We start from the raw sequence: 27493 nt of genomic DNA, 5'->3' as shown, positions 1-27493 counted from the left end.
AAGTTTCCATCATTTGAGGGATTAAAGGCTAATTTTTTTTTGTTGTTGTTGTTAAATTTATCTTACTGAACAGCATTTATTAGAGGTGGTCTCCAACTGCCCTGAGAAAAGCCAAGACTGCATAGTCAGTCCCTGAGCTTACTTCTCAGATACCTGTGGGGTTCTCAAATTCTTATTTGAGATACAAGCTGCTGATGATGAATGAGTGGCACCCACTGCACTTCATTTTTTTTTTTTTTTTTTTTTTTTACCCACTGCACTTCAAATGTGTGTGTTTATCCACTTTTACCACCTATCCTTGGTTGAGAGGGGGCCATGATTGAAAATTACTGATTTTAAAATGAAGGAAGATTAGAAGATATTCTTTCCTCTTAAGTAAGGTGATTTATACTAAAAATGGGAGGGACAAATATCTTATTACTGTTTGTAAGTTATTATCTGCAATCTTATCTTCACAATATACCTCTGACATTAGTATTGTTATCCCCATTTTAGAGAAGACGAAACTGAGTCCTGCAAAGTTAGGTGACTTGGTCAAGATCACACAGCTAGGAAATGACATTGCTGAGCTTCAGACATGTATTTCCCTGATCCCAGAATTCATGTTTTTTCCACCTAAGGAACACTGCTTCTTATTTTACAGATAAGTGAAATGTGTACTTGTATATTTTTCTTCAAAAATACTCATCGGAAGATTCAGACATCAAGAACTAAGCTTTTTTCATTCCAGTTGTATCTTTGAGAACCATTTGACACTTTCTCCTCTGAAATGAGATTTAAGTAGGCATTGCTTTGAACAGATGAATTACAGTTTTATTGGTGAAAAACATCATTGAGCGGCACCTGGGTGGCTCAGTTGTTTAACTGTCCAACTCTTGGTTTCAGCTCAGGTCATGATCTCAGGGTCATGAGATCGAGCTCGGCCTCAGGCTCTGTGCTCAGTGTGAGTCCGCTTGAGATTCTTTGCCTCTCCCTCTCCACCTGCCCCTCCCCTTGCTCCAGCACTCTCTCTCTCTCAAATAAATAAATATATATTTTTAAAAAGCATCATGGAGTTGTCAAGACTAATAATTTTATGGAACATTATTAAGAAAAGCGGTATGCTGTGTAATGAGTGGTGTTTACTTAAGTCTAAAGGAAAATTCAAACATCTGGAGTATTTTTTAAACAATGTAGTATTTATGTACGGAGTGATGTTTCTTCCTTACTTCTTCCAGGAAATAGCTTATAATTTTAAATGTATGTGGATTTTTTTTTTTTTTTTACATTCTCACATATATTTTTATTTCACTGGGCACGTTAACAAAAGTCATATTATTAAACCAAAAAGTTGCTTGATAGCTGACTCACTGGGATGAAAATTTTACCATGTCTTTAATAACGACATTACTTTATCTCTCTTTTTTATTTTTAAAAATAATTTATTTATTCATGAGAGAGACAGAGAGGCAGAGACACAGGTAGAGGGAGAAGCAGGCTCCATTCAGGGAGCCTGACGTGGGACTCGATCCTGGGTCTCCAGGATCAGGCCCTGGGCCAAAGGCGGCATTAAACTGCTGAGTCACCTGGCTGCCCTGCTTTATCTCTCTTAATGGGATTGTTGTTTAAAGAAAGGTTGTAGAAACCTTGCTAATTCATAGGCATATGGCTTTACCCCGTTTTTTTTGGGGGGGGGGGCGTTTTCCTTTGCAAGTGGGAAATTGGCGATAGTGGGGAAGTGGTCAAGGTATGTGCAGTGTCTCAAGAAATTGTATCGTAAGATTTTTAACATTAGACAATTGAGATTTGACTCTGAAAGTGCTTTTTTCCTAAATATGGATTCACTGGGGGCAGTGATAGCTGGTGAATTTAAAGGTGAATTAATATGAGAGTTTCAGAATCAGAGGATTTCTGAACTGTACAGGGCCTTACAAACGAAGGGCTCTTGGAGTGGAAGTCTTAGGAGATGAGTGTAGGGACTGTCTGAGAGTAGTAGAGCTGTGGGCCAAGCCGCTTCTGTGGTTACTGAGTCAGGGTCACAGCCATTCCAACCAGGAAGTGAGTGATCACAGCAGGAGAGGGCTCTGAACTCCTGGGGCTGGAGGGAAAAAAAAAAAACAAAAAAAAAAAACCTGAGTCATTGTGCAAGTAATCTTGGGGCAAGAAGAAAACAGAAATCAGAAAAATAAGCATCCTTTATTTCCTCTTGTTAACACAAATGTAAAAACACTGATTACAAAAGTATAAACCTTAAGTGTCATGTACTTTTTTTTTAAAGTGGGATGTAGCAAATTAAAAAAAAATAAGCTTCTATAAATTATTTGCTTTCTGAGTGTCATATTTTAACTTAGTTTTTAAAAAAGCCTTATGCACACACATATACATGTGTTGGAAAAAATATTGTTTTGCTTATTATTTAGGATCTGTGAAGGCTTGAAAAGGCCCATGAGTCTTCTCATCATTGAGGCGTTCTATGGAGGGTCCCATAAACAGCTGGTGGATCTGCTCCAAGAAGAGTTAGAAGACTGTGTCCTTTATACCCTTCCTGCAAAGAAATGGCATTGGAGAGCGCGGACATCAGCTTTATACTTCTCCCAGAATATCCCCAGCAGCGAACGGTACAGGTAATCAGAGCCCACGTGGCATCGTCAGCCTCTTTTTACTGTACGTGTTGCAGGGACGCTGCTGGTCCCTGGCATCCGTGAGGTTTCCTGCCGCCGTGGCATGGGCCCTAAGACGACAGCAGATACTCCTGTAGACACAGTGGAGCACATTCACACTCCCAGGGCATCCGGCTGGTAGAAAAGTGGCCTCCCTTAGAACCCCTAAGCCCTTGCTCATTTGTCTTGTGATTTTATCACATGCACCTGCGTGGGCGTGGATGACAGTGTTCGGCCCGCGGGGAGACTTGATCTTGGGCACGTTTTTGTTCCTGTACCATAACCTCCGGTGTCTCTTTTAGTGACTGTGCTGTTTTAGGTTCCTTTACTGTGTCTGCTCTGTACTAGGAGCTGAGGTTGACAAGACGGATGTAGCCAAGCTCTGTGCCCTTAAAGCTTTAAAGACTCTTGAGGTAGACATGGACTTGGAAGTGCAGCGTGAGCATGAAAAGCGGGGGAGTTGATTTTGACTGTGACAAAGCGGAGGTGGCTTTAAAGCGTTGGCAACATTTGCTTAGTCTTAAAGGATGGATAGATTTGGGGGAATGCCACTCAGTTCTGAATTCTGATTATTTAGGAAGTGGGGACCAGGGGTACCTATGAGAGATTTGTCTGGGAGCCCCTAGAAAGCTGAGTGAGAAATACGGATTACATCTGATGGGAAACAAGTGGAATACTGAACACCCCTGCCTCCGTACTCTCTGTTGGCATATACTGCCTTGCGTCTCCTGCTTGTTAAATAGTGGGGGGTTGTTCTACTGTGTGTGTGGTGTTTTCTTTTCTTTCTTTTTTTTTTAAGATTTTATTAATTTATTTGAGAGAGAGAAAGAGTACAAGCAGAGGGGAGAGGGAGAGGCAGGTTCCCTGCTGAGCAGAGAACTGATGCAGGACTCGATCCCAGGATCCTGAGATCATGACTTGAGCTGAAGGGAGACACGTACCCGACTGAGCCACCCAGGCGCCCCTGTGTTTCATATATCTGTTCTTCTTACCATTCTGGGCCCTTCTGTGTAGGACTGCGCTGGTTTAAGCAGCACTGGGGAGTGCAGGCTGATAATTAATGGAGTTAGGGAGACAGATTGTTAGAGAAAGGGCACATCACAAGCTGCAGTGCTTACCTTGCCTTCAGCAGCCCCATCTATCTGTTGCTGTTTGTAAGGTGCAGTCACAAGGGAGACGGCAGCTTGGGATTTAAATGTAGGTTGCTGTTTTTAGTAGTAATTTGAGGGATTCAGAGAATAACCCATTTGGTGTATGAAAACCATGGATCTTATCTGAGAATTCAGATTGTCAGGTGGAACGAATAGCAGTGCGTGTTTGAGTCACTCTGCTTGGGATTATAAAGGTAAAATGCTGTTTGGGGACATACTAAGAATTTATTTTTCCTTACGTAATTTAATGTTTTGTATTCTGATATCACTAAGTGAATATTGTTGCTTATAGTACTAGAAATTTCAGTGAGTGTATCAATATAAAAGTTTTAAAGGCGCTGATGAGACTGTTGCTGTGTTAAAATCTGTTTATAGTTGCTTTCACGATCTCCTTTAATTGTGTTTTCATAGCACCAATTGCATTGTATTACTTAAGGTCAAAATAATCCTGTTGACTTTATGCACATTTTCATTTAACATTACCGTTTGGGAGAACACATTTCTACAATGACTAGGACATTGAAACGAACCAGTTCCTTATCTGCTGTTAGATTTCATTTTGATTATGCAGTTTTTCAGAATGAAATCATTGTATCGCAAATATATGTGTGTGGCTAGCGTGCCTACAAACACTCCCGTGTCCAGGGCTTCTCCACTCCCTTTGAGGCCTGAAGCATTTGAGGATAAAGATCACATTGCTCTTTGAAGCAGTCTTGTTTGGGAGGTCAATTTCTGCAAGATTGTGATGTAAAGTTTTACTCCCTGATACCCATAACCTACAGGTCCTATCTGTGGGATCTGAGATCTTTCAAGGTCACTCATCTAAGCTGTGCAGTTAACTGCATGAATCTAATCAAACTTCACTAAGAGATATACCTCGCCATTTGAACCTACAGTTACATTTGACCAATGATAACTTATCTACTCTTTTTGAATACTTTTGGAAAAATAGCAACAGCTTGGATTCTTACACGAAGTTAAGAAATATGCTCACTTAACCCTACTTTGAAGTGCGAGAGCAATCTTTTGTTACACCAGAGAAATCTGATCTCTGAGGAGACTTTTAAAGATAGGAAGTTTTCGCTTTTCGGTTAGTTAACTCTTGGTACACTTGGCAAATGAAATCCTCACAATCCATAAAGCCACCGGTCTTACGTTCTATGCAACTTACTCTGAACAGGTAGGGACCATGTCTGATGAGAGAGACCCTGAATGTAGGCACACACGTTACTTTTCTCAGTTTCCATACATACAGTCATTATTGTTATAAGCTTGTTATCCAGAAAATGTTTTATTACTAACAAAATAAATGCTTTAGCCCAATTACTCAGTTTGATTCTGCTTTATCTTGACAGCTAGAAGAATGCATCACGGTTCACGTTTGGAGCCGTGTAGTTTTATCATAGATTACAAAAGCTCCACAAGTTATTTTTCCCAAAAGTAGTTGATAATGATTGCTCCATAGGTTATATTAAAATTTTGCCTTCTGAAAACCACAAAATGCAGAAATGTTTCGAGGATGGGCCTTACGTTTTGCGTTTTGAAATGTATGAGTCATTTGTCCCAAGGTTAGCGATTCGACTTTCTTAGACATACCTAGACGAGGGATCAAAGATTTTTCATTCATTTTTTTTTTCTTTACTGAACTGAGACGACCACTATTACCTAAAATCAGTTTTTCACTCTCAGCTGCTTACAATTATATTTTTCATTCCATCCGAGGTATTGTAGCAGATTCTGATCATTGGCCACTTAACAGCCCTTCTTCCTTGTTAACAGAATCACACTTGTCTTTGGAATGGCTAAGTACCCAGCCCCTGGGAGTGAAGCACGATTGACCTGAGCTGGTCATTATGATCTCGTTTTCTGCCCAATTTTTCCCAGCTTTCCTTGCAGTTAGTGCTGGGCAGTCACTAGGTTTGGGCAAATTAGATTTAAGTGGATGACTTCTGGGGGTTCTTCCAACAAAGTTTGTTTTGTTTTGTTTTTAGTTATGAAAGGAGAAAGCCATTTTCCTTTCCTGCATTTGACAGTGGTTGTGATGTCTGCAACCATGAGGCGACAGGATGAGGGCAAAATGCCTGGGCTGCCAAAAAATGGCTGATGGAAGGCTGGAAAGAGCCTGGATTAGACTTCCATTTTGAGCAGTGGAGCTACCTCCTCACCTGAAAACCCTCCATGTCTAAAACATCCAGAAATGATTTGTAAAGTGTTAACGACTTTCCTTTTAAGTCCATAGCTAAACAAAGAGAGGATCTGAAGGACGATCTGGAAGTTAAAGTGGCCTAGAAGCTGTGGTTACCTCGTTTTCGTGAGGAGGACTGGTTAACTTAGATATGTTATGTTCTGAAATGAAATATCATGCAGCTCTGACCTGAATTAGGAAGATTTCTATGGACTCTCGCGGGAACCTGTCCAAGGCATTTGCAGTGACAGAAAGTAGGGTGCCAGACAATGTTATTAGGTATTGTCTTTGGTATAAAGAAAGGAGGTTAAAGATACAAAGCAATGGAAGAGCGGACTGGAAATGAATAAAACACATTTGTCTGAGGATCAGTGTGGCAGAGGATGTCTGTGCCCACCCATGTCCCTCTGACCTTTCCCTTTCAGTGCACCCTGGCCAGCTTCCCACTGCCAGGGTGTGCAGCTCCTTGCCTGAGGGAGCAGCTGCTCTGGCGGCGCATGCGGCAGGCTGTGAGCAGCCCTCCACAAACGATCTTCACCCCTCGGATGAAATCATTCTGAAGGGTGTGCAGGAGAGAAATCATTAACAAAGATTCCTTAAAAACCCTGTAGGTCAGAAAATGTACCAGCATAATTCTACATAACTCCTGGGTCACAGAAGAAATCATAATGGGTAATAAAAAGCGGGACTGAATCATAATGAACATATTGTATATCACAATGCTGGTTGTATCTACATTGACAGCCCCAGCCACATCATCTTTAATAAATTTATTTTTATCATTTTTTAATTGTGATACGCAGGCCCTCTAAAGCTTGTGGCCCAGAGCCAGGGACCCTCTTACTTGAACCTGGGAATAGTATTGGGAAGGAAAGAATGGAAAGAATGAAAAATGGTGAAGTTGGAAGCAAATAGAAGTGGAGATGGAGAAACTAATAGTTATTTTGAGATAATAAAATAGACACAGGCCTGATTTGTTTCAAAGGCACAAATAATTTTTGGAATTATGTAGATCTGGATCTGTGGATATGGCACAGATCCGTAAAAAGGGGAAATGCTCTTAATAGTTTTATGTCAGTAGATGAAACCTTAGACAAAAGAGTGAATTTCTTAGAAAAACATAACTTACAAAACCTCACTTAAAACGAAACAGAGGGGGTGTCTGGGGGGCTTAGTTAGTTAAATGTGTGCCTTTGGCCCCCCTCCGGGCTCCCTGCTCAGTGGGGAGGCTGCTTCTCCCTCTGCCTCACTGCACAACCCCCCACTCCTGCATGCATGTGTGTTCTCTCTCTCTCTCTGTCAATAAATAAAATCTTTTAAAAAAATGAAACAAAATTTGAATGGAATTATAATCATTAAAGATACTGCATTAGCTAAAAATCTGCCCACTACAAGGTAGAGGCAGGGTCCCTGTGCAGGGTTGGTTTGCTGCGTTGGTGCCACCCTACCTCTTTCCAAACTTGTGTTATGGGAGATTGAGGGTCTGTTTTTTAGGTTTTCTGTTTCTTGTAGTCGTACGAGTCCTGACTGTTAATAAATGTTGATTATCATTATGATACCTTTTCCTTCGCACCTCAACCCCACCCCCCTTTTTTTTAATGACCAAGGAGGGGCAAGGAAAGGAAGTAGTTGGATAGGAATTAAATTGAGTGAAAGCTCAGTTGGGTCAAGCAATGCATAGAGTAAAATTAAAGTTTATGGTGATATGTGGCTGTTGATAACTCTGTTTGATTTGCCATAATTTTTAATGGTACCATTGTTGTGGCCTTTTACTAAGCAGGTTCTCTTTCAAGGAATGTGTGAATTTTTTTTTTTTTTAAATGACCTCTTCCCTGTGAAACACTGAATGCAACTTTCTTTGGGAAAATGAACATTTTTAGCTAATATGAATTACTTATGTCTGTTTGTTGTTTGTAGCTAGTCCTTGTGAAAAAAGGGATGGCTAAACTAGTGGGTGTAGGTGGGTGTAGGGCATTAATACAGAAGGTGGTGGTTTTCAAACAATTCTTTTGTAAATTAGTAATATAAATTTTTCTTTGCTTTACAGTTATGTCTTGTTTTGAATTGTTACCTTTTGTGAAAAATATAACTTTCTGAATAATATAAATATTCTTTTTTAAATCATGAAACATTTTTTTAAAAGATACCTTTCTGGGATCCCTGGGTGGCTCAGCGGTTAAGCGCCTGCCTTCAGCCCAGGGAGTGATCCTGGAGATCCAGGATCAAATCCCAGGTCAGGCTCACTGCACGGAGCCTGCTTCTCCCTCTGCCTGTGTCTCTGCCTCCCTCTCATGAGTAAATAAATAAAATCTAAAAAATAAAAAATATAAAAGATACCTTTCTGAATAATTTAATATTATTTTCTTTTTTTTAAAGATTTTTTTTTAAATTTGTTCATGAGAGACACACAGAGAGAGAGAAGCAGGCAGAGACACAGGCAGAGGGAGAAGCAGGCTCCATGCAAGGAGCCCGATGTGGGACCCCATCCCAGAATCACGCCCTCAGCTGAAGGCAGATGCTTAACCACTGAGCCACCCAGGGATCCCTGAATAATTTAATTATTTTCATTACAAAAACACCTTTTTATTAGTGTGTGACATACTTAGGAGTATAAAAGTAAACGATGACTAATAGTAATTTGTAGGTGAGTGAATTTATAGGTAGGTTTGGTTTAGATAGGGCAGTCATTTTATATCTCTGTAGTAACCAGAACAGGATTTGATGGGGTTAAGTAATAGTAATAATAGCTAACGTATTGGACACTTACCCTGAGATGGATATTCTACAATCCTGGAAGCCTGACAGGGTTTTCCTGGTTTTATGGAAGAGGAAACTGAGGCTTAGAAAGTCAAGATATTTGCACTGGATTACGCAGCCAGTTAGAGGTGGATATGCGGTCGATCTCAAGTCTGGCCACTGAAGAGGCCATACAATATTCTTTATAAGCCCATGCTCGTAACTACTATGCTATCGTGATTCCCTCCCCAAGCAGGATAAAATAATGAAGAAAATTAAAATTAAATCTAAGTACCTCTTGATTTAAAGTATATGACTAAATTTTACTATTAGAAGAGGGTGTGATGTTTCTCCTGGTTTTGAGAAGTATTATTTTTTAAAAATATTGTATTTATTTATTCATGAGAGACACAGAGAGAGAGAGAGAGAGGCAGAGACACGGGCAGAGGGGGAAGCAGGCTCCATGCACGGAGCCCGACGTGGGACTCGATCCTGGGACTCCAGGATCAGGCCCTGGGCGGAAGGGAGGTGCTCAACCGCTGAGCCACCCGGGCTGCCCTTGAGAAGTATTAAAGTTCTCAAAACTTGTTGGAGACTGGAGGTTGCAAACCAGGAACCTTCCTAGGTCTGTGACTCTGTGATGTTCTCATTTTTCCTCAGGGCATTTGCTCTTTAGGTTTTGGGCATAGAAATTATAAGTCATTTGAATTGCCTTCTTTTGAAATCCAGATAAAAAATGACATGTGATGGATGCATTATAAAAAATCACAGGGTAGACTCAGGAATACAAACGTAGCATTTTTTTAGGGTGTTCACCTGCAGTCTCAGGTTATTCTCAAGGTGGTCTCCTGTTAAGTTCTCTACTTGGTTCATAAACTTGGCCGGAGGCCGCGTTCCCGCACTGCCTAGCTCACTTCCCTCATAACATTACCAATTGTGTTCATTTGGGATTTGGATGATGTTCCCCCACTCTGAAGAGTGCTGTCATTAGGTGCAACGCAGCATCCTATAATCTCACCGGTGTGTGACTGCTCCATTAGTGAGAACTGGCCTCGAGCTCCCCCACCACGGTTGCCGGCTTCACCAGCTTCCCTATTCTGTGCTGCCTAATTGTGGGGTTCTCTTTTGGTATGCGGTTCTATCAACCTTGCTCTCCTATCTAGACAGTGCACAGCACAGCTTTCCAGAATTTGAGTACTTCTTAGAGCTTTATCCACAGTGTTCTGTCGCTGTGAAATCTCTTCTGCTTGATAGTAACGTTCAGTTTAGCCATCTGGACTTCAGGTCGAAAACGTAGCTGACCACAACACTATGGAAAGAGAAGAATCCCACAAACCAAATAGCCACCCATCCTGTCAGCCTGTGTCTCTGCCTCTGTATGCTTCTCTCTCTTTCCTCTCCCCCTCTCCTCCCTCCTACACACACACACACACACACACACACACACACTACTCTTAAGTACTCTAGCATCTTCTTCACCACAAAACTGCAAATTAACCCTGTTACCATGTTTCCTAAAGTTTGCTTTTTCGTGCTACATCTTTTCCCCTTTTCTTTATATTCCTCTGTCAGTGTTCTTAAGAAGCAAAATAGCCCAGTTTCAGGAAAAAAAAAAAAGATTTTCTTGTGGAGTTTGGAATTTATTCTCACCACAACCTGCTGATTCAAAAGTGTTCGTATAGGTAGTAGCATGCGCTGTGAGCCGCTGCTTCTGAGGAGTTAAAAGCATCTAGTGCAACTTCAAGTGCAGTGTGTATTTTTAATATCTCTTCTAGCTTATTAAAAAAATCATGTGTAAGAATCTATAAGCCCCCATGTAAAGGTACATATAGATATACAGCATTATTTCTAAGAGACTGTGCTGCTTAAGGGCTGTTAGGGTAAATCTCCCATATATTTAATCCCTTTGAAATTTGACAACTGTATTTTAAAAGAGAAACTGGATTTGTTTTTTTACAGGATTTTACTTATTTAAGAGAAAGAGATCACAAGAGGGAGGGAGGAGAGATAGAGAGAGAGGCGACCCCTCGCTAAGCAGGGAGCCCAATGCAGGACTTGATCCCAGGACCCTGGGATGGATCATAACCTGAGCCAAAGGCAAATACTTAGGCAACTGAGCCACCCAGGCACCCAAACTGGGTGTTTATTACACTTTTACAGAGGAGAGAAAAGTCATTATTTTTAATGAATGACATGGAAAAGGCAGAAAATCCCGAACACCCCCGCATGGATACAAGAGGTACGATTATATAAAAAAGCCCTGACTGTACAGTAAGGACCTTCATAATTTTGCTTTTAGAAGCAATATGCTTAGTTTTGACCTAATAGTCAAGAGTGTGAGTCTGATCTTAGAACGCTTCTAATCTAGTTATTTTTAAGTGTTGAGTGTCTTCATTTGGTTTATGGAAAAAGCCTTTTAGGAAATGAAAGGCAGTTTTATTATATTTCCATTCCTGACATTTTCTGAATTTGTTTATATTTGAGAAAGTTTTTCTGCTTTTATTAAAGTCATAATCAATGAAAATATGTTTTGCTTCTGGAGCTGTAGCGGGTGTGCACAGGTATTCATCTCTGACTCACCGTGTTGGGAGCCTCTAAAGCTAAGATGCAGGTACTCTGCTACCCTTCCCTTCTCCAAAGCCTGCCCTCTTAGGGAAGATTCACATTTGCCTCTTTCCTTGAGGTCAGATGTGGCCTCCTAGCTGCCTTTGGACACGTTGTCCCATCCGTTGAATGACTAATTCTTGTCCAGCTGTCCTTTGTTTATGCTCCTCTGTGGTTCACTCACATGATGGACCTGCTGGTCTCCTGACCAGCCAACCCACAGAGAGACACTGTAGGCGGAAGGCAGAAGCTGAATCAGGCATAGTGCTCACAAAAGAGCATTCATGTCCCTTTCATCCTTCTATCTTCCTAAAGAACATAATCCTGTATTCTAGTGAGTTTCTTCCCATAAACAGTCTCTCTTAGATTTCTGTTTGTTGATTGTCTCATGCTGATAATAAAAATGGAACACCCCCCCCCAAAAAAAGGAACACCCTACCCCCCCCCCGCCGTACCCCTACATTTTAGAAGTTCCAGGTGACCGAATATATGAAATGGAGAGGACTAGAGGCGGGATGCCTTGGCCAGAACCACCGCCCTGCCCCCAGTAGTTATCTTTTGGCTTTTTTTTTTAAAGCTGGTTTCCAATTTTTTTCCCATTAGCGGTTATTAAGGGCTTTTGCATCAAGAGACCATGCCTACACTAGCACGGGCAGTGTCAGACCAAATGTGGCAAATTTAGATGTGGCAAGAGGTTAACTGTTGACCAGAAGAATACTTAGTGCCTTAGGCCGTGTGCTAATACTCGGAGCCTTGAGGAAATAATCCCTGATTGAAAACCATCAGCGACTTTGCATTGTGTGTGTAAAACTCCAGGTTACACAACCGGCTTGCTGGGCCCTGCCGCCCTCTGCAACTTTACCTCCACCCCGGTCATCTCACTCCTCTGCTGTCATAGGGGCAGGGGCCCTGTTCACTCGCTCTGAAGCCGCAAGCTCTCTCCGGCCTCGGTCCTGTTCCTGCTTGTTGGTGCCTTAGCTGGAAGCACTGCTTCCCCATCCCTATGCCCTTTACTCACTTCTTCCCGTCCTTGAAGTCTGAGCTGAAATTTCACCTCCTTAGAGAAGTCCTCCATGACCACCATATCAAAAACAAGCCCTCTATGTCTGTGTTCTCTTTCTCTCCTCCGTAATAGCATCGTATATAATATGTAATTATTTTACTTGTTTGATTTTTTCCCCCTTTTTTCCATTATGCTGCAAATTTTGGGATGATACGTGCTGTATTTGTCTTCTGTACCCACGGCCTCGCATGCTGCCCTGCAGATCACTGTTATTGAGTAACTATGGTCAAATGAATGATTTCAGACCTGTGGGGTTGAAAATGCAAACAAAATATGGCTGTAATTGACTTTGCTAAACTGCTTATTTTTGCCCTGCTTTGGGCCCTCCTCCTTTCTTGTGTCTAGGGATATCACTTCTTCTACATCAAAACTGCTTAGTGACATTTAAGGGCCTGTGTCACTCAGTTTTATGGGATTAAACTAAGGAATTCCATACACTTTTGCTCACTTACTTTTATGGGTTATATTAATCATATGGTGAAATCAGTCATCGTCCATCATGTAAATTTTGATAAAAGAAAATATAATTTTCTGGAATTTCCCCTGTATAAAAGTGTTTCTAGGAAAAAAAAAATGTTTCTCAGTTCAGGAAACTTTATAGACTCTAGAATATACCTGTGACATTTTTTTAAATATCACATGATTGTATTTTAAGGCTTTTTAATTTTGGCTGTGCCACCCATGAGCAGTGTAGCCTTTTAATTTATAGTGTGGAAACTATGGGATGAATGAGAGATTAGAATTTGGCCCAAAGATATATTTTGCTTGGCCACTGCAATTACTTAAGCATTTTAAATTTTTAATGCTTTTAGACATTGTATTGGTCACAAGCACAACTAGTTGCCATTGTTTTATACTAGTCTGCTTCTCATATTTATATTACTTAACTGAGCTGTGTAGGCCTTTGTGTTTGTAGCCTCTGGCTTAGAACTTGCCCAAGAATGAATCTTCAAATGATCCTAAAAAAATAGATATATGTATGTGTACATATATCTATATATTTAAGTGTACATATACCTAAAAGAATTTACTAAGATAATATAAATCACTTGTGTTTGGAAGAAATGACATATTATACTGCAGGAACCAGCAGTCTTGGGTTCTAATGTCAGCTGCCATAAATTATTTAGCCTTAGAAAAGTTTATTTTTAACCTTAAAATCTTACTTTTTTTTTTTTTTTCACTTGTAACTGAAAGTTTGGTTTTGTCTATTGACTTCTATGATGTCATGAAAAAGGAATTAAAATCAAGATCAAGATTTAAGAAATTTAGGGCATCTGTGTGGCTCATTTGATCAAGTGTCTGTCTTTGGCTCAGGTCATGATCTCAGGGTTCTGGGATCAAGGCCTATGTTGGGCTCTCCACTCAGCATGGAGTCTGCTTGTCCCTCCCCCTCTGCCCTTTCCCATCACTTACGCTCTTTCTCTCTCTCTCTCTCTCTCTCTCTCTCAAGTAAATAAATAAATAAATAAATAAATAAATAAATAAAATCTTTTAAAAGAAAGATTTAAGAAATTTTAACACAAAAGACAAATTCAGGGGTGCCTGGGGTGGCTCAGTTGGTTAAATGTTTAGCTCTTGGTTTCCACTCAGATCATGATCTCAGGGTCCTGGGATGGAGCCCCGTGTTGGGCTCTGTGCTCAGGATTCTCTTCTTCTCCCTCTGCCCCTTGCCCAACCTCCACTGCCCGCTCCCCCCATGCTCTCTCTCTCTCTCTCAATTCATAAATGAATAAATCTTTTTTTAAAAAAAAGACAAATTCCTACTGTCTCTCATTCAGCTTTCCTATGAACCACTGCTTCATTTAATACAGGAGTTACAGGCAGCCTGGGTGGCTCAGCAGTTTAGCGCCGCCTTCAGCCCAGGGCCTGATCCTGGAGACCCAGGATCGAGTCCCGTGTTGGGCTCTCTGCATGGAGCCTGTTTCTCCCTCTGCCTGTTCTCTCATGAATAAATAAACAAAATCTTAAAAAAAAAAAAATACAGGAGTTACTTCCTCATCTTGTTTGTATATCTCTTGAATTTTTAACTTTTATTTGTAGAGACTTTTGGGGAATAATTCTTTCCAGTAGTCCTTCTATGTTTGGAGTCACTCTGATATGACTTATTATTAGTTTGGAACTCCTGTTCCAGCCTCAGCATTTTATGATTATTTGCCTTTTCATGCTACTGTCTGTCTCTATAGGTCATGGGCCAACATGTACACTAAACACTGGACGCATACGCTAAACCCTGTAGAACCCACACAGAATAGTTAGTACTGCAGTGAGGGCAGCGTTCACTGAAGAAGGAGAGAGGAGGGGGTTTATTTTTCATTCAGCAAATTCTGAGGTATGTCTAAGAGGATGTTAGAGCTGATATATGGCGATGAAATGTAAAAGTGCTGTAGGAGAAGGAAGTATTGTGAACAAAGGTATTAAAGCAGGGAAAATTGGAAAATGTAATCTGCAAAATCTTGGGTTAGTGTGAACATATTCTGTGGTAGGAGGAGCTGTGGGATATCAGTTTGGGATGATATCCCAAATTTACATGCATTTGAGAATTCAAGGTTAGTAATTTGGGAAGCTGATACGTGAGATTATGAGTATTTTCCAAAGGCTCTATTCCTAGAACTTTATTAATTGCACATGATAGAAACCCAACTCAAACCCAATTCAAAATCACTTAAACATAAAGGAAAATATATTGGGTCACCATATGACTGAAATTTCCAGAGTGGTTTGACTCTCTGCACAACTGGATCCAGTGGTTCAGTGATGTCATTAGACCTTTTTTCTTCTTGACTCTATTTTCCTCTGGTTTGTCTTTATTCTGGAGCAGCCTCTATGTGGATCTCCTCCAGAGCTAAGCTTATATCCCACCAGTTAAGTTACCCTATCTGAAAGAGAATAACTCTCTTGGCGGTTTTAACAAAAGTCCCAGATTCACTGAAATTACTTTTTTTTTTTTTAAATCATGTGGTCTTCAAATGTGTTACTTTGGCAAGAGGCCCCAAATATTGTGATTGGCCCCAGTGGTGTCAGCCCAATTCAAACCATATGAACTGAGTACCAGAGAGCAAAAGGGAAATTATATTGCTGTTATCCAAAGAGAGAAAAACAAAGTTTTGTAGGCAAAAAAAACCCATGGTGAATACTATTGTCATACATGGGAATGAGGTAAGGTTAACTGTGCAGAGACAGTTATTACAGCCCTGCAGTATGGAGACCATGGATGAGAGTAGAGATGGTCAATAGTGAGTTTCTGAAGAAGACCAATGATAATAGGAATGGAAAGTAGTAAAGGAACTTGCCACGTGAATGAAATTTGTGTTGAAATGGGTAAAGGGAGTAAGAGGTCAAAACTTCCAGTTATGAAATAAATAAGTCACAGAAATGAAAAGTACAGCATAGGGAATATGGTCAATAATATTGTAAAATACTTATCGCCGTGAGCATCTAATAATGTATATGATCATTGAATCACTTGTGGTGCACCTGAAACTAATATTATATGTCAACTATATACTTCGATTAAAATTTTAAAAAGTTTAAGAAATTTATGTTGTTTGCATTTCACTAGTTAGAAAATTTGTCTAGGCTCTGAACTGAAATTTATCTTTGTCTTGTTCATAAGAAAAGAAGTTGAGATACAAATTAATTTAATCTAAGAGATCACAGTTAAACTACTTTAGTGGTTATAATTATTTTTAAAATAGCTTTGCGAATTGTAAATCATTCCTATTAGCCCATTAAATTGGATCAGTGCGTTTATTTTGGCAGCATTTAAGTTACTCCATGTACTTAAATGTAGCAAAACTTCTTTTTCTTTAAAAATTTAATTTAATACTGCCTCCTTTTTCTATTAAAATATTATGTATATATAATCCCTATTATATATACATGCATGTGTGTACATAACTCATATAAACACAAATAATCAGTAAGTGATTGATTACTTGGTATCAATTTCTCAAACCTCTCTCCCATCTCCCCCCCGCTCCCCAAATCATGTATTAAGTGCTTCTGTAGCGTTCTTACACTATGCTAGATCTCAGAGTGAAAATGAATGAGTAAATTGTGGTTGATCTCCGACTTAGTATCTAGTTCAGAAAAGCCAGTCTCTTTCTTAGTGGTTTGAATTAATAACACATGCATTTGAAGAATATATGCTATGTACCATACACAAATAATAAAAATGTGAATAAGGCAATATGCTGTAGGAAATAAATTTCTCCTCTTCGATATAGTTCTGTTTTTTCCCTCTCAGATTTTTATTTTATTTATTTTTTTTCGGTAGTACTTAGACAATGTTCACTTGAATCAACTTTTCTACAGCAGTCCTATACTGAAATATTTCTAGGGAAATCCCCCACACTTAGCAACCTGTCTTTTAGTATAGTATATCTGAAATATAGGGGATTTTTAGCCATAGTTTCTCTGTGAATTCAGTTTTGAGGCAGATATTTATTTGTAATACAGGACTGTTTTGGTGGGTTCCAAGATTTTCAGAAAATGAAAGTGGGGAAGAATGTGAACTAGTTTTTACCACTTTTTTTTTTCTCCATCATGAGCTTAAATACAGTGAAAAAAATTTCACAAAATCCGATTATATTAAAGGCATATATTATTTATGTGTGTGTAGCATTTTTATTATAGTGTTTCTCATTCAGATGTAGTGATTTTTAGCTTTCATTTTATAACCTTGCAGAGTGTCTTCAGTTTTCTCTTAGGGAATTTGTAACTTTTTAAAACAGAAATACATCAACTCACTTTTATTGAGAAAAATGTTTCTCTATACATACCATTTTATAAGAGGGTTGTTGCCAAGATACCAAACAGTAGCTTAGTGCCATTGCTACAAAGGTTTAGGAGTTCTTGACACTTGCAGTTGGTAGAAATGAATAGATTGTAACTTGTTCATAAGGAGTGATTAGGAGAGCTGTGTAATCATTTTCATAACAGTATTCTTATTTTTTCCAGTGTCCATAGATATTTAATGATACTCATATTTTATTTGCACCATTTTTTGAAAAATGTAGGAAAACGAAGAGAAGCAGAGGTTCAGAATTGAGGTCATGTTTGCTCTGAAATTTGAGTAGTGATTATTAGGTAAGCAGCATTTATGCAAGTAATTATTTTCATTACTGTTTTTGGTATTTAGAACTTGGGGGAAGAACAAAGATGTCACATACAGAGGCATCTACACAAGAAGTAGAAGCACTGGCAGTTTTAGAATCGACCTACCTGAAAAACATTTGAGCTTTGGAAACATGATCTTAATACTTGCCTTTTTTCAATCGCTTTTATTTTAGATAAAATGCTGGCAGATGGTAGTGATCCACTTGAGCAGTGTTGAGTTTTCTCTATTTTTTTTTTCCCCTGGAAAAAAGCTTCCAGAAAACTTTTTTTTTTTAATATGTTCAGCATGCATATGTTTTACATGTATTAACCAGTATTAAAAATGCAGTTCCTAATTAGATGTCTGAAGCTGAGAGGAGCTGTGGTGAAGACCAGCCTTTTAGAAAATTATTGAAAAAGAAAGTTTTGATGAATAGGTTGTTCATTTTTGCTATTGCATACTTCTGCCCTGTTTTAGAATTTCACTGGATAATGTCATTTTTGATGATAAACCCTTAAGTTATTGATGATGTCAAAACTTGGAGAATTCAGAATATTTACATTCTATTATGACCTGTTCTTTATTACAGCAAAGAAGTTAATACTTTTGTTACTTAAGAATTTAAGCTTTAGGTGGACATGAAAAATTATAAACTTGATATGTCTTAGATTTGGGAAAATTGTAGGAAATCTCTAAAGTAATATATTGCATTCTGTTTTTTTTCTTTCTTTCTTTTTATGTTTTTTTTTTTTTTCATTTTAAAATGTTGGGGGTGGAGGGGAAATCCCTTTTCTCCAAGTTTATCTGCATGAGTCACCTGAAATCTTCTAATAGAGTATAATTAAATGGTGCTATTTGAATCAGTATTTCCATGTTTGCAATTTAGAATGTTCAGTTTGTACTCATCAACATTCATCTACATTTCTGTTTTACTTTTCACTTTGTCATATAATGTTTTTTTCAGCTGATAAGCACATCTAACCGAGAATGACTTCTGGTTTTCACTTACATGGAGCGTCATTTGTTCTCTCACTTAGCTTATCTTACTGACTACTGTGGCGTTTGTTTGCGACTCCAAACCACAGATTAGACACATAGATATTGACTCATCCTGACACAAATATTAGCCCACACAGTGGGAATTCCTTCAATGTTTGGGCATTCCTAGGATATATGATGGGTTTTGATTCTCTTCTTCATGCCCATTAGATAGTATTACAGAGTAGCTATGACAGAGAGGGAAAGAGAACTGGGCTAGAAGGCAGGGAGTCAACTTCAAGACCCAGTTCAGCTGCTCACATATATAAGGACAAGTCACTCATTCTATATCTTCTGCAAAATGGTGAAAATAACAAATAATATTCTTCCTGTTTATCTTCAAGACTTGATATGAGGATTCATTAAATGTTATCTCATTTGATATCATGTAAGCTCAAGAGTAAGGTAATATTGTAAAGTTTGAACAGTTTTAGGTAGAATTTGTACTGTTCTTCTGTGTGTCTGATTTTCTCTGAGTTTTTTCTTTTTTTAAGTTATTCAACCTCTAGCCTTTAGTATATCTGTTTTAAAATGTAAGTTAGAGAGATGACATAGAATTAATTCTTTAATAAAAACAATGTTTGGAGGGTATCCGGCCCCAAACCACAGTATGCTGCTAAATTTGTTCTTCCATCAGGTGGTTTATGGTGATAAAGTGGGAAGAAATGGTAGAGGAGATAATTTTTGCAGATTTTTGGTCTCTAGTTTATTGAAATTCTGGTATCAGTTTTGAGTTATAGCTAAATAGCAATAATCAATGGCATATAATGGGTAGTGATAATGAATTAAAATAGTGGTCAGATTTATATTTTTGTAATTAGATAAATAAGTTATTCACTGTTTATTCATTTCTTCAACTAACATTTATGTGATGATTCTTATTTTATAAGGCATTTTGTTAGATACTCGGTTTGAAAGTGTGTTGAAAGAATGCTCCTTCATGAAAAAGATAAAATGGAAGGTGGTTCAATTGTGCCTTCATTGAGTAATGACTCAAGTGTCTTTAAAGAGAAAACAGGTTATACAGTTGTCTCATGGATCTAAAGATGTGATGATACCTGGTGCCTTTCTATGGAACAGCGGCGTTCCGTATCCCAGTGATAAAATGATTGTGACTTTCTAACATAAAGTGGTTATTTCACATATATGGCATCATCTCTTTGTTTAAACCCCAAGGAAAAGAATTATGTGAATATCTGAACATGCAGAATTTTTACATTAATTTTAATAAAAAGTAACAGCTGAACATCATAACTGCCAAAATATTAGATAAGTGGAAATAAATGTTCCAATATATTTTCTTGAAGTTGATATGAATTTTAGGAAACATAATAAAAGCTTCTTTTCTTGTTCACAATAGAAATAGCCATTTTAGGTCAGCTGTGTCACTGGCTACCATATTAGTACAGATCATTTAGCTTGAAAATATCTGTAAAATTTAAATATGTCCAAAGCTTTTTATTAATAGATAAAAATTTTAAGACCTCGTGTATATTAGTTTTGCATTTCTTTTCCTGCAGAAATAGGCCTTTCTTTTTATCTCTTTCAAAAATCTCTGAACACATTTTTAGCCTTTGACAATTGGGGCCGAGGGAAAATGTGCTGCAGGAGAGCTGGAGAGATATGTTTGACTAGCCTGTTGCTGAGAGTGACATCCAGCCTGTTCATTTACCTCACTTTTTTTTAGACAGTCTATTTAAATTATTGTTTGTACCTGGTAAAGGAGGTAACCTAACATAGATACTCCCAACTACTTACAAGCCTGCTTTTCAGTTCCCACCTTCTGGATCATTCAGAGTCCTCTTTCCATCCATTTCTTTCACCCTATACTCCAATATTTCACCAGAGCAGCTCACTAAGTAACAAACAATCATCAATAGCTATTAATAATGCTTTAGTTTTCGTCACTGCTAACAAGCAGTATTATCCATTCCATTATCCTTGGACAGTTTTCGTAATGGTATAGAAGTGGCCAGTCTGAATGGATGAGTGGGAAAAGAATAAAGTTTGTAAGGTAACAGATAATTAACTCGTGGGTTTTTGAACAAGCGAAATTCAAAGGCAAATATCCAAAGTTTATTTTATTCTGGTGTCTTACGATATTTAATATTGCCCTTTTCATGAACTTTTAGAAACAAATATCATCATACATTTGCCCAGGAAATATTTTATTATTATTTATAAGTTCCCTGAGGGCAGAGGCTTTGTCTTTTTCACAACTATTCCCAAGGTCTAATTCTCAGTCTTCAGTGAATCTTTGTTGGATGAATGAATAAATAATGAAGATCCTAAAGAATGTCAATAAAATTTATAAGACCTATACTTTTAGTTATGTGCAATGTTTCATTGTATTTATTTACAGATAAGAGATACATAGAAGAACAAGACTAGGGGATCCCTGGGTGGCACAGCGGTTTAGTGCCTGCCTTTGGCCCAGGGCGCAATCCTGGAGACCCGGGATCGAGTCCCACGTCGGGCTCCTGGTGCATGGAGCCTGCTTCTCCCTCTGCCTGTGTCTTTGCCTCTCTCTCTCTGTGTGACTATCATAAATAAATAAATAATTAAAAAAAAAGAATAAGACTAGCTGACTTTACTGTTTAGCAGATGATTTACCTATTTTACAAGGTATACACTCCCTATTTTCTTTCTCTTCTTTCTTTCTTGTTCTACACATTGCAATGTCCTATATATGGTAGGACATACCATAAAAAAACTACTTTTTAAAAAAAAATTTACATGAATATTATGCCTTACTTTTGCAGAAACATATATCTCTTGTTATATAATTAACTGTTTAGTATAGTGAATAAAGTAGCTATTTTAGTGGTTTTCACTTTTCTGTTTTGGATTTTTTTCAAGTAGCAAAAAAATATGTTTAATGAGTTTGAAGCGCGTCAGGTAGAATTTGTAGTGATAAACAGGAGCTATAAGATGGAAATAGAGACTTTTCTTTTTCTGTGATACAATGGCAATATACACAAAATGGTTAGCAGTTATTAGTTCACTGGCAAACTGACTTTAGGGAGTACAAATGCAATGGGAAAAGTTGGTTTCATGAGACATGAACTTCCTAGAAGGTATTAAGCCCAGGACTCTCTTGGAAGTGTACAGATATGATGAGAGAAGAGAATGGGAGAGGAATAATAATAATAGTTTATGATCTCTGGAGGTTTACCTATTGGCAGTGATGTCAATTTACATGATCTACTTTGTAGAAATAGCCTTATCACTGTTTTTTGTTTGTTTGTTTGTTTGTTTTGTTTTTGTTTTTATTTTTTTTCAGGGAGTACTGCTTGACCTTTGTAGCCCTTTTGAGCTACAAAGAAAAATACTCCCAACTACTCACAAGCCTGCTTTTCAGTTCCCTCCTTCTGGATTATTCAGAGTCCATTTTCATCCATCCCATAGTAGGATATACTCCCAATTCATCCCTAATTTTTCAGTTATTTTGCTGTGTTCCTTCATATCACTAAAAATTTTGTCATCATCTGCTTCTTGGAAATGTCATCAATTTGGTCATCTTCTTGTCCCTTACTCTCTACTAAATTTCTTGACTCATCCTTGTCAAAGAATGCCTTAAATATCTTGCACTTTAATACAATATTCTGTGGTTTCTTCCTTTTATAATCCTCTTTTACCACTCAACTGGAGTAAAATAGGAATGTCATCAGTGATATTCTCAAAGCCAAATTAATATATTGTTTTTGTGTGTCATCCCCCCTCCCCCCACTTTTCTCAACTCTTTCTTGCTTTTGATCCTTTTAACACTTTTTTTTCCTGACACTACTTCTGGCCTTGACTTGAAGGGCAGAAACCTTCTTGACCTCTTTAGATCATGACAGCTAGTTATGCTTTTGTTCCGTCATGTCATTTCTCTTTGCCACCTCTTTTTAAATTACGGCACTGTTCTGTGTCTTGTTGTAAACCGTTTTATCTGGATCTTTTCTTAAAACTTTTCAAAAACATACTAGTGTAGTACATTAGAGTAATCACCAGTTCTTGAGCATTTTCTCTGCAACAGACCCGATAAACAACTTTAAAATGTTTTATCTCATTTAAAACTGGCAGCAGCCCTGTGAGCTGCACTATTATTGCCACCATTCAATAGATGAGGAAACTGAGGCCAAGAGGTTTAATTATTTGCCAAACATTATAAGGCACTACGTGTGTAGAAGTGGGATCTCATGTAGTCCTCTATGACTCAGTAGCCCAAGTCCGTAACTGCTACTCACCATCACTTCTCTTCTGACATCTCCTGTGCTGGTAGCCTTTGCTGCCTTCCCCAGGTAAGAACCATCACTTCTTGGTATACACTCAGGTTATTAATCATATATTCTTAACCATGAATTCCTCTCTTCTATAGAGGATACACTTTCCACATAGGGCAAGATATCATGGAATGCCTTCTCTTAAAATTTAACTTTCCCTCTTAAATTTCTCTTCATCCGTTTCTAGTACTTTGGGTCTACTATTCCACTCGCCATCCTGTTGTCACCACATCATCAGTCTGAATTAGTCATCCAGTCATTGTGCTTCTTCTGACACAGTGCTGCTAAAGAAGATGCTCTTAAGCAGCCATATGTTGTATATGACCTGGTCCTCATGGTTACAGCTGATTGGGAATGAGATGGCTTGTTACCCAGAAACAGCCATGTGATAGGTAGGCAGGTAAGGTGTGACATGTTCATCTGAGAAGAAATCATCTAAGCCGGGTGGATTCTTTTCTTGGGGATTTGAATGAAGAAATATAGGTAAACTGGGGCAGTTAATAGGATTTGTGGACTAAGGCTCCTGAAGGAGGATCCATAGAGTCCCTAATGGGTCATGTGGCCAGGTGAAGTAAGAGGAGAGCAAAAAACTCTATCAGTAAGCGAAAATAGATTAGAGAAAACAAAACAGGTGCCCAGTGAGGGGAGATGCCATGAGAAAGATAGCTTGTATCTTATGTGAAGGAGGTGTGCAGAGAACAGCTGGTCCCCAGACCTCCTCCAGACAGCTTTCCAGTTCTTTTCTCAGCTCTTATGGGAAACTTCATTTTATTTGAGATAATTTCTACCCCTGTTTCTTGGTCTTTAAAAAGCCTGGGCTAGTTCTTATTAAGGCATCAGTGATTATTAGTGACTTATTGAATTATCTCAGCTAAGACAAAGTCCCTGGAATGCATACTTTCTAGATATGATTCTACCCATATTATGTTTGTTCTGTTATAAAAGGTACATTTTGATTTCCTTGGTTTCAGCCATCCCCCCAGCAGTTTTCATGAGTAATAGTACCTTGGGATTGCCTTGATTCAATTGTCAAAAGATTTCTGTCGCTGCTGCATATTTTTCTAACAAATAAGTTCTTACTCATATCATTAAAGAATGACCACCTGGTGCTTTCCTTCGGAGGCTTTATCCATCTTGAGTATATTTTCTATTCTGCTCAAGGTAACCTGCTTACTTGTCATAGGTACATTGGGTTTCCTATGTTTGATGGGAATGAGTGGCCATAGTACAGAAAAATTGAAACATAAAGTAAATAGATGATATTTTTTAACCCTTTAGCAATTATACATAAATGCCCAAAACTGGTTCTGTTTAAACTTTGCCTGGTTCTTTACCAGTCCAGATTATAGTGAAACAAACTGCATACATATCATTTGTAGCTCTACATATTTCACTGGGTACTTCTAAAAGATAACCTTTCTTAAAAAGATAAAACTTAAATGCAATACCATTATTACCCTGATAAAAATCCTAAGTAATTCCTTAATATCATTAAATGCTTCTAACCTTAAGACACTATCTTTACCATAAATATGGCCAGAGTATGGAATAAAGAAAAGAGACATCAATCTCCCTGAGTCCATAGCATGCTCATAATGCTGTGTGTGAGTGCTTGCCTAATAAAAACTAGCTTTTGTTCACAGAGCTGAAGTATGATGCTTCTTAGTTGAGGGATGATTAATCAGTGTTAATTTAGTGGCCCATTTAGTATCTTCAGTGCTTTGTATTCACTTAGTTTTTCCCTATATCTTACACGTTGCATTGCATTGTAGAAATGGTGCTCTCTGGAGTTGTGCAGAAGAAAGTCTGTGCTGCCACAGGGGGCAGCCCTGCCTATATTTGGGCCCTAGGCATCGACATTTATATTTAAATACCTTTTAAGTCTTTCTAGTGTGCAACCAGGCTGGTCTAAAGTATACTATCTGGACTTAGTACAAATAATAGTATTATCTATTATACTTTATCTTTACTAATGCAAGATTATAAATATAACTCAGTAATTCTGTTAGCTTTGTTCACTTACTGGGTATCTCCTTTCTTTTTGTTTTGTTACTTTTAAAGGATAATTATAGTAGTATGAAACATTCTGTCCACATAAAAGCTTATTGAAGAGGTTAAATATTCTTGCTTATTAAAGAAAACACTAATTGGACAGATTGCTGTTTTAATAATTTTAATTATTTTTTAATCAGAACACAATTTTTTAAAGGAGTGCTACAATTTTATAGTTTTTTTCACTGAGTGATGTAAATATTCAGATTATTATTATTATTTTTGAATAGTTGGTCTACAGATGGGACAGAAAAAAGTTGTAAAAATTTCATGCAGTATCATGAAGTTTATAAGTCTTGGTCCCTATCCACACCTTTACTGATCCCTAAATAATCCATCTAGCTGTGTGTGTGTGTGTGTGTGTGTGTGTGTGTGTGTGTGTATAGTTATTACATTTACCATTTGCCAAAGGATTCAGCTTAAGGTCATTAGTTTTCTTTGCACTCTTGCATTCTACTATACACTATTATAATTCTACTTACACATTTAACATGAGTTTTTCAAATCTTACTTGCTAGGAAAGGAAACTGACATGTTCAGAAGCCAAATGGTTTGTTTTCAAAAAGCAAATTAGTGGTAGAATTGGTTAAAATAGTAGCCTGTAGTTTATCTCATTCAAAAGCACTACTTTTCAGTGTCATGAAAGCTTAAATTTTAAAAATATTATGTGTTGCCAGTCTTTTGGTTTCACTAAAACAATATGTTTCTAGGAATTTTTTTTTAAGGATTTTATTTATTTACTCATGACGGACACACACAGAGAGAGAGAGAGAGAGAGAGAGAGAGGCAGAGACACAGGCAGAGGGAGAAGTAGGCTCCATGCAGAGAGCCCGATGCGGGACTCGATCCCGGGACCCCGGGGTCACGGCCTGAGCCAAGGGCAGACGCTCAACTGCTGCTGAGCCACCCAGGCATCCCTAGGAATTCTTTTCATAACTGTTTAATTTGCTTGGCTATCTCTTATTGTACCACTGTGACCATCTCTATTAGTTTCTCAAGGCCTCTGCAACAAGACTTATTCTCTCACAATTCTGGATGCTGGAAGTCCAAATTCAAGTATTGGTAAGACAATGCTTCCTCTAAGGGCTCAAGAGAGGAATCCTTCCTTGCCTTTGCCTACTTTCTGGTGGCTCTCTGCAATCTTTGGTGTTTCATGGTGTGTTGTTCCATCACTGCAATCTCTGGCTCTATTGGCACATGACTTTCTTCTCTGTATGAAGGACAGAAGTCACTGGGTATGGAGCCCACACTAATCTAGCATGACCTATCATAACTTGATTACATTACCAGAGACTATCCAAATAAGGTCATATTTACAGGTACCAAGGATTGGGACTTGCACCTGTTTTTTGAGGACAGTATTCAGCCCATTACAACATCATCTTTGAATTCACTGTGTCATTTTCTGCCTCTTATTTCCTAGATATTAAGTAAATTTTTATTAAATAAAGGACTGTCTGGTACCATCATATACATACAGTAAGCCATAATATAGTCATTATTTCTAGAACTAGAAGAAGCAGTAAAAAATCATATAGCCTATTCCTTCCATGTGAAAGGTGATGTATTATCTTTAATTTATTGCGAAAGCAACGAAAAGGTTTGAATGACTTGACTATAATCACATAGATATTGTCCACTGGGTTGTAGGGACAACATTTTTATTATTTACCTACTATGACCGCATTTGTGATACTTTTTTTTTCTTCTTAATTAGTGTTTTTAGATTAATACCTGACATTATGATGGTATGACCGATATTAACATAGTTAGGACTTCAGAACTCTTCTAATCAAACTGCTGTTACTTTACAAATGAGAAAACAGAGGTCTGAAAAGGTTAAGTGAGTTGTTGAAAACCGGGGGTAGGTGATGACATTTCTGGGTGGGTCCTGAGTGTTTAGTATTGAGTTCTATAATTTGAATCTAATGTGGCAATTTGATAGCACCTAGAGGACACTGATAAAAATCAGTAACAAGCTTGAAAATAAATACTGAAAGAATTTGGAATAATTTAAAAGCAAAGTTAAGGGCTGATTTAATTAATCAGCAGTATTGGTCTCTTGCCACTGAAGGCAAATGTAAAAAAACAAAACAAAACAAAACAAAACAAAACAAAACAAAAAAAACAGGCTCAAACACCAAGAAAAGCAGATTTGGGTTTTTTGTTTCCAACTGTAAAGATTGATAGTGGGATTGTTGAGCATTGTCATCGGAAATTTGAAGAGGAATGATCTCAAAACCAAATGAAAACAAAACCCACACAAATCCTCTTACTAGTCTGGTCTTTACCTGGAAATCTCAATTTTTTTTCAGATCCATTTCTTTGCATGGTTTACTCTTGACTCAGGTCACAACAGTATTCTCCTTTCAGAATGAAACTTTAAATTTATTTTACAAGGTGAGATTTCCAACCACTGCAGCCCACAGTCTTTGAATCCTCGCGCCTGGTTTTTCTCTTTTCTATAAAACAGTTCATGAGGTAAATGGCGACTTTCAAATCTCTAACCTTCAGGCTACAGCATAATATTCAGACCTCAGACTTCCTCTAGATGGATCAAAGCTTTGTGTCTCCAGTAGGATCCTTGATGCCTTCCAAGACTGAGGGCAAAAGGAAGAATTCAGTATTCCCATCTACTGTATCGATCCATCCTCTT

At 38.1% G+C, this 27493-nt stretch overlaps 1 protein-coding gene across 14 annotated transcripts in view; it reads left to right on the top strand.

Annotated features, from left to right (window-relative positions):
• Positions 1 to 27493, top strand: part of GTDC1 (glycosyltransferase like domain containing 1) — a 392925-nt gene that overhangs the window by 121245 nt on the left and 244187 nt on the right. For all 14 annotated transcript variants that reach the window (XR_005374275.1, XM_038565123.1, XM_038565125.1 and 11 more), the window contains one exon: positions 2400 to 2603. Coding sequence is in view for 13 of the 14 variants with exons in the window: in XM_038565123.1 (XP_038421051.1) it covers positions 2400 to 2603 (204 nt within the window). In the remaining variant the exon portion in view is untranslated. The remainder of the gene's footprint in view (positions 1 to 2399; positions 2604 to 27493) is intronic.

Source organism: Canis lupus, chromosome 19 (assembly GCF_011100685.1).
Source record: "Canis lupus familiaris isolate Mischka breed German Shepherd chromosome 19, alternate assembly UU_Cfam_GSD_1.0, whole genome shotgun sequence".
NCBI lineage: Eukaryota > Metazoa > Chordata > Mammalia > Carnivora > Canidae > Canis > Canis lupus.
Note: the sequence above shows the minus strand (reverse complement) of the source record. Positions and strands in the feature narration are given on the sequence as shown.